Below are 8,235 nucleotides of genomic sequence, written 5' to 3' on the forward strand. Positions count from 1 at the left end.
GAACACCCTCAGAGGCACCCTCATCTACAGACCCCCAGGACCACGCACACAATTCAGCGAAGCCATCGCAGACTTCTTCAGGCAGCACGCCCTTACCTCCTCAGACTACATCCTCCTAGGAGACCTCAACTTCTACCTGGAGAACAACAATGACAGCAACACCGCCGCCATCCTGGACAACCTCATCAACCTCGGACTCAAGCAACTGGTGAACACCCCCACCCACTATGCCGGTCACATGCTAGACCCCATCTTCTCCTCCAGCAAGCACATCTCCTTCAGCCACTCCACCGGACTACACTGGACAGATCACAGCTGCGTCCACTTCATCTTCAGGAGAACCTCGACCCACCACCACCCGCAACAGGTTCCCCACAGAAGCTGGAGCAAGATCACTGCCGACCAACTCATCACCTCCATCAGCCAGAACCCTCCAACCAACACGAGGGACCCCAACGAAGCAGCCTGCAACCTCACACAGTGGCTCACCAACTGCGCCGATGACCTTGCGCCACTGAAGAACCCTCTCAACAGACCCGGCAGCAAAAAAGCTTCGTGGTTCACCAACGACCTCAAAAACTCCAAGAAAACCTGCTGCACCCTTGAGAAAGCCTGGTGCCACGACCAGACATCGGAGAACATGACAGCCCTCAAGAACGCCACCCGCAAACACCACCAGCTGATCTGCACCTCCAAAAGGACAACATTCAACATTCCGCTTTGTGATTGCGTGTTTTTACAGCGTTTGAGCAGGAGCTCCGCTGTTTCTCCGCTCTGCCGCCTGTGTTTGAAGACTATCTACCTCCGTACTGCTACCGCTGGTCCTGCTCCATAGTCCCCCCGCCGCCGCTACCACAATCAAGCGGCCGCCGAGCGGGGGACTACCTTCCCCAGCAGGCAGTGCGGCAGTGTCGTCAGGCACGCGCCAGGAGGCGCCATAAATCCCTGTCATCGCCGGTGGTGCGGGTGTTTCCGCTTTGTGATTGCCGTGTATTTACAGCGTTTGAGCAGGAGCTCCGCTGTTTCTCTGCTCTGCCGCCTGTGTTTGAAGACTATCTACCTCCGTACTGCTACCGCTGGTCCTGCTCCATAGTCCCCCCGCCGCCGCTACCACAATCAAGCGGCCGCCGAGCGGGGGACTACCTTCCCCAGCAGGCAGTGCGGCAGTGTTGTCAGGCACACGCCAGGAGGCGCCATAAATCCCTGTCATCACTAGCGTCGCGGGAGCGCGCGGGAGCGCCCGGGGCTAAGCCCGGGCAAAGGGCGTGCCCTCTGTGGCCCTCGGTGACTGAGGTAGGCTGGGCTGGGCCAAGTTATTGACATTTTCGATTCAAACAATTGCAAAGACATGTTTTGAAGCTGCACTTTGTGTGGTAAACATCGACGGACTGACCTATTGACTCTGGCAGGAATATTTATCCAGATTCTCCTTTCTTGTTTCGTTTTTCTTATGGACTAATCTTATTCTTAATTTCATTCTTTGTGGCTTTTAAGTTTTAAATTGTATATTTTTATAAATTGTTAAGGATGATGACAAAGAAACTCCGCTCTGGAAGAATATTTGGGGGAAGGTCTTGCGTAAAAACAAGATCCAACCCCCTGAGAAATAAATCAGCTAATAACCTTCTATTGAAGAGTCAATGCCAGCTTTTGAAATTGTGGGAAAAACGCATCGATAAGGTTTTGCCAGTTGACGCAACTGCAGGCTCTGATATAGTTTCACCTGTGGGTCCTGCAATGGTGGTAGATAATATGGATTCCTCTCTAATTGCGAGGGATTCCTCCCATGCAGGGTCTGTTGTGAAGACTTGCCTTGTGCACTCTGAAATTCATAGTGATATTAAGCACTCTGCACCAAACTTTGAGGGAGAGCAATATAATAATACATCAGCTCTTAAAGTTACTGTGCCTAATGTTCCGTCTGGAGGTGATTCTTCTTTGTCAAGTATTGACCTAGAGCTCTGTGGTCGTTACTTGGATGGTGGTAGCCTGAAATTACCAGAGGCTATCAAGTCTCCAGCGGGCGCTACTCCCTCTGGACTATTGTTGTACAGTAGTACTCCCTCGATAAACGCGCAAGACATGTCTTCACTGCTAAATGTCTCTAGGAGCCCTGTGCTTAATCTATCAGGCATTTGTCCTCTTGTTCCTTTGGGTGAAAAACCTACATCTGAATCCTTGATTGCCCTGGGACACTTATTGGCCTCTATACTATTACTATTGGGCAAATTCGTAGGAAGCTCTGATTGTATTCTGGATTCTGTTACACAAATATTAAATGCTATGTTGCTAAAAGTCCCGGAAAAGATTCCTGATCCTGCTCCTGAGGCGGGCTCTCAGAGGACAACGGTGTGTGGTAATGCTTCTGCGGGAAATCTAGGCATAAATATTCCAGTGGTAGTCCAAGAAAATGATTCCACTGGAATTCCTATTTCTACCGCAGCTAATTGTGTAAAGGTCTCTGACTTTGAAATAGAGGAAGAAAGCATGATTGTTACAGATTTAAAAGCTGTAAATGAGTTATTCTCAATTTTTGTGCCAGAAAAAAGGGGCCTCAGGATGAAGAAAAAGAAAAAGAAAAAAGTGGTAGACATAGAAATAACAAAGGAGAAAAAAGGAAACCAGTGCGTAAATACAGGAAGAAAAGACAGAGGCAAATAATTTTTCAAGATCCTAATGCTTTAACTGGTAACGATGATATTGTTAGTGAGTCTGTAACTGAGTCCCTGAGTCCAGATGTTTATACCCTCACCTCTGCTTGCGGAGAAAAAGTTCTCACTAAGGCTCCTCTTGTTTCTGTGGAAGTCCTTCCCCTGACGGTGGAGGAGGGCTGATTTTTCCTCCAGTGGCAGAGGTGATAAGACCTATCCCGGTTGTATCAGGGGCTCTTAACCCCCTAGCTCCTACTTATTTGTTACCAGAAGAGGTTGATGTACGTTCCCAACACTCTCTGACGAAAGTATCAATGACTTATGTTGACACTCTGATTGTGGACTTTCTGCCATTGTTTGATTCTGACCTGCACTTAAATAGGACATGGTTGCTTAACTGTTTCAAAGATCTAGAAAGTTTAAAACTTATTCAATCGAGTGATATTGAGTTGGTTACTTTCTTAGGTGGAGACAGCGTGTCACGTATAAGGGTAACATTTTATTCCAAAATTATTGTAAACCTTATACTACAACAGGCTGAGAATTTCCAATGTAGAGGAATTGATGTCTTACCTATCTTCTCTTTAGGAAAGATTAATTTACCCCAAAATGGGTTGGCTCAAAGGGGCAATGGGCAAGATGGGGCCCTTCCTTCTTTTAATGATTTAAAGATTTGGGTTTCATAAGGCAAACGTTTGGTTTCCCAGGTATTGCCTCCCCCGTTAATTCAGAATTCTCTTCCTTTAGAGGATAACCAACGGTGGAATTGACTTCCTGGTGCCTTGTCTAATAAAATCACAGACAATCCCAAATTTTTTCAACATCTTTAACAATAAATTGAAAATTATGTCTTGGAATGCAGCCGGGATACATAATAGCCCAGAGAAACTAGAGTTTTTGTTTTCTCTGGAGGCTAACGTGATTTGCATCCAAGAAACATGGTGCGTTAATAATTTATGTGCAGGGAAAGACTACTTTGTGCTTGAGTCTGCGGCCTCCCCCTCAAAGAAAGGGCACGCTAAAGGGGGAATCGCTTGTCTTTTGTCTAATAGATTGCAGTGGAGATTTTCTCATTATGTTGATTTAAGTAATCTCTTCCAAGCAATAACAATAGGTAGTCTCGCTAGCACTGGCAATAAGTATTCTGTTGTAATTATTAATGCTTATATTCCTCCCGAAGAATGTTTTAATACTTTATTGAAGCAAGTGTTTCTTTATATTAAGCAGATTAAAGAGGTATATCCCCCACCCGAAGTAATATTAGTTGGGGATCTGAACTGTAAAGTTTCTAATTCTAGTATAGATTTATTTAGAAATAGATCCAAAGAAGAGGCTTACCTCATCCCACAATTACTCTTCCCAGATAAAATAAAAACGAACAAAAGAGGGAAGATATTGCTGGAAGAACTGTCTGCAGTCGAGGGGCTTATTTTAAATGGGAGACTCCCCTCTGATATTCCTGCTAAATTAACCCATAGGTCCCCTCATAGCGACTCAATTTTAGACTACGTGATTTCTGATTATGGTATTGTCTCGCTTCTCGGATCTAATGGTATCCCCAACAGCTTTGAGTGACCACAATGTGATTAGTATAAGTATCTCTTTACAACCTCCTCTCTCTGATACTTGGTCGTTTAATAACAAAGGTGTTAATTTCCATAAAATCCCGGGTAGATGTTTTTGGAATCCAAGTGCCATGGAAGTTGTGCAGGATATTCTTTCTAAAACCATACTAGAATTAAGTGATTGGCTGGGTTCTGAAATTATGCACTTTGAAAAATTTATGAGGAAGATCACCTTGGTTGCAAAAAAGTCTAGTTTTCCTAGGAAAAAGTTCCCATATCCTAGTGTAATGCTCCCCCTAAATAAGGAAATAAATAAATAAATTAGTGCGGGAGCAATTTCTATGTAGATCTAGTGAATTAGCAAATAAAATATCTCTGCTAAAAAGAAGGAGAAGTAGATTGAGAATGAAACTTAAAAAAGAAAAAGAAGACTCATTGTGGATAAGTTTAAGGGAAGCTGTTGTGCATGGTAAGGCTAGAGAATTTTGGTCTATAGTTGGCAAGGGATGTGGAGTAAGAGCTAGCCCTCTTCCCATTCCCATTTCTGAAGAGGTATGGACCTCTTTTATCTCAAAGCTATATGCTGGGAATGGCACAATGGTTGAGGATAGTGGGTTTGTTCAAGCAGCTGAGTTTCCTATCAACTCCCCTTCGGAGAAAACTATCGCAATGGCCATTAAGAACATGCGCGCCTCGGAGCAATGGGACCTGATGAGTTACCCATATCGGTTTTGAACCAGGATCCGTCTCTATGGAGTAAGATACTTTTCCCATTGTTTAGATCTTGTTTCATCTCTAAAATGGTGCCTGCTTCTTGGAGGGGAAGCATACTGGTCCCACTATTTAAGAAGGGAGATAGGGACAAGCCTATGAATTACCGTTTGATAGCTCTTCTTGACTCAATCGGAAAAGTTTTTGCAAAGTGTCTTTTAATATTAATTAATGATTGGGCCGAAGAAAATAATATCTTACCATTGGAACAGACTGGTTTCCGCAAGGGGCACGGTACACTAGATAATCTCACCGCCCTTCAGGTGATTTCGGACAAATACATACATGTTCGGGGGGGGGTGGTGTTCGCTGCTTTTATTGATTTCTCCACAGCGTTCGACAAAGTAGATCGTCGTACGTTGTGGAGAAAATTAGCAGCACTGGGTATGCCATCTCATTTATTGGATCTTGTACCGTCTCTTCATACGGATACCTGGTGTCGTGTGCTTCAAGGTGGAGAAAGGGGTCTCTCTCAACTAATTCCATCCTTGAATGGACTTAAACAGGGTTGCCTTTTGGCCCCACTATTGTTCTCCCTGTACATTGCTGATCTCCCTGCTTCCCTGTCTGCTTGTGCGGGCATTGCCCCGGTTGTGGGGGGTTTTCCTATTTCCTGTTTGCTGTATGCAGACGATATCCTCATCCTAGACCTAACACCTAAGGGCTTGGCTAATCATCTGCAGGCTCTACATTTATTTGCTGAGTCCCATTCTATGAGGATAAATACTTCCAAAAGTAAAATTATGTGCATTTCAGGAAAAAAGAAATCCAGGTCAGAAAATTTTGGATGGTCTATAGGTGGCCAGAAATTAGAGGTAGTTAGATCCTATACTTTTTTAAGTAAAATAATTTCGACCAATTTGAGTGAGAAGCCCCATATCGATCATAGCTCGCGTAAAGCCCTTGCACATGGCAAAGGTTTGTGTTACCTTTACTTTGCTACAGGGAAAAGACATTTTGCTTGTTTACTGGAGGTGTTTAGGGCAAAAATTCCTGAAACGCTTCTATATGGAATAGAACTTGTAGAGCTGAAGCATTGGGGTTTCTGTCACACAGTTGAAGGAAAACTACTAAGATCTTTAACTACCCTTAACACAGCTTGTTCGCTGGCCGCATGTAGGCTTGAATTCGGCCTTAAGAGTAGCTGGGTTCAGGGATTATGCGCTTTGGTAAGATGGGTGGCATGTTTGGCCAGAGGAGAACCGGGATCATTGAGAGCTCTTCTTAAAGGAGAATTGTTGGGCAGCTTTAAAGAGTTCTCTCAAATAGTTAGGAATTTTAGAAAAGCTGTGACACTTTTAGAGTTGGATGAAAGTACTCTTTTTACACATTCCCCGACTCAGCTAAAAACCTTGCTGAAACAGGCTTTGTGGGAACTCTGTTTTAAATTGGATAAGAATGCTATACAAGAAAAGAGGGGATGTGATCTCCTTTTTAACTCTTATTCAATGAAGCTTGCCCAACCGTATGTCACATGGAATATTCCACATGGAGTTCGAAGACTATGGTTTCTCCTAAGATATGATTTATTACCTTTAAATCTCCTTTTATCAAAATGGTATGGATCTTCTCCGGTATGTAACCTATGTAATATGAGTGTTCAGGATCGAACTCATGGGTTGTTTTTATGTCCTGCATTGTGCTCTTTGCGGTTGAAATGGTTAAAGCCAATCTATCTTCAACTTGGCTTTTCTAATGCAAATATCTTTTTGCAGGCTTTGTATTTCCCCCCAAATGAAATGTTCTGCTTCTATATTTTTAATTTTTTTAAAGGTTTTTTGGCTATTTATTAATGAAATATGGAGGTGTCTGCTGTTGATTATTCTTGTCTGATGTTAATTGTTGTAAACTGTCTTTTGGTATTTTATGTATCCTATTCCATTTGTGTATTTGTATTATGTATTTTATGTGGCCCTCTTTTGAGAGCCAAAACATAATAAATAAAATTGAATTGCGACAACATTCAAAGAACGTCTGGACAACAACACCCACTACAGCAAGGAACTCTTCAACATCGTTAAAGAGCTCTCGAACCCCAGCACCTGCAACAACGACATCACACCCTCGCAAGACCTCTGCGACTCACTCGCCTTGTTCTTTCACCGCAAGATCGCCGACATACACAACAGCTTCGGTGCACAGACCACGCACCCAACCACCGAACCAGCGCCCCCCACCACCACCCTCTGCAACTGGACCCCGATCAGCACCGAAGACACCACCCGCACGATGAACACCATCCACTCCGGCTCCCCCACCGACCCCTGTCCACACTACATCTTCAACAAAGCAGAAGCCATCATCTCACCCCAACTCTGGGACATCATTAACAGCTCCTTCGCATCTGCCACCTTCCCGATGAGATGGAAACATGCCGAGTTTAGCGCCCTTCTTGAAGAAACCCACCGCGGACCCCACGGACCTCAAGAACTTCCGCCCCATCTCGCTCCTCCCTTTTCCTGCCAAAGTCATTGAGAAGACCGTCAACAAACAACTCTCCACCTTCTTTCAGACTAACGGATCCCTCGACACCTCGCAGTTCGGCTTCCGAGCAAACCACAGCACCGAGACCATCCTAATCGCAGCTACCGACGACATCAGGTCCCTGCTCGACAACGGGGAAACAGCTGCACTCATCCTCCTGGACCTCTCAGCAGCCTTCGACACCGTATGTCACCGCACCCTGATACAACGCCTCAGCAACACCGGAATCCAAGGAACGGCCTTGGAGTGGATCGTCTCGTTCCTCGCCGGAAGAAGACAGAGAGTCTGCCTTACCCCGTTCCGATCTGCGGCCACTGAAGTCATCTGCAGCGTTCCGCAAGGATCCTCGCTCAGCCCCACCATCTTCAACGTCTACATGAGCCCCCTTGAAGCCATCGCACGCCAACACAACCTTAACATCATCTCCTATGCCGACGACACCCAGCTAATCCTCTCCCTCACCAACGACCCCGCCACCGCCAGAGCCTGCCTCCAGGAAGGAATGAAGGACGTCGCGGAGTGAATGAAGCTCAGCTGTCTGAAACTGAACTCAGACAAAATGGAAGTCCTCATCCTGGGACCATCTCCCTTGGCCTGGGATGAATCCTGGTGGCCCTGGGCACCGCCCCCAAGCCGACGGACCATGCTCGCAACCTGGGCTTCATCCTGGACTCCTCCCTCACGAAGTCCAAGCAAGACACAAGGCTCTCCACGACATGGGCCCCGAATACCTCAGCAGCCGCCTCGCATTCAACACACCCACT

General features: G+C 45.5%; 1 protein-coding gene across 1 annotated transcript; it reads left to right on the forward strand.

The window, feature by feature from the left end:
• Positions 1–713: 713 nt before the first annotated feature.
• Positions 714–2,661, forward strand: LOC147689012 (uncharacterized). The gene is made up of 2 exons (XM_086939855.1): positions 714–957; positions 1,228–2,661. The coding sequence occupies exon 2, from the start codon at positions 1,528–1,530 to the stop codon at positions 2,659–2,661; it is 1,134 nt and encodes a 377-aa protein (XP_086795981.1). The 5' UTR covers positions 714–957; positions 1,228–1,527.
• The last annotated feature ends 5,574 nt before the right edge of the window (positions 2,662–8,235 follow it).

The sequence above is a fragment of the Lissotriton vulgaris genome, chromosome 10, assembly GCF_964263255.1.
Source record: "Lissotriton vulgaris chromosome 10, aLisVul1.2, whole genome shotgun sequence".
In the NCBI taxonomy this organism is placed as follows: Eukaryota; Metazoa; Chordata; class Amphibia; order Caudata; family Salamandridae; genus Lissotriton; species Lissotriton vulgaris.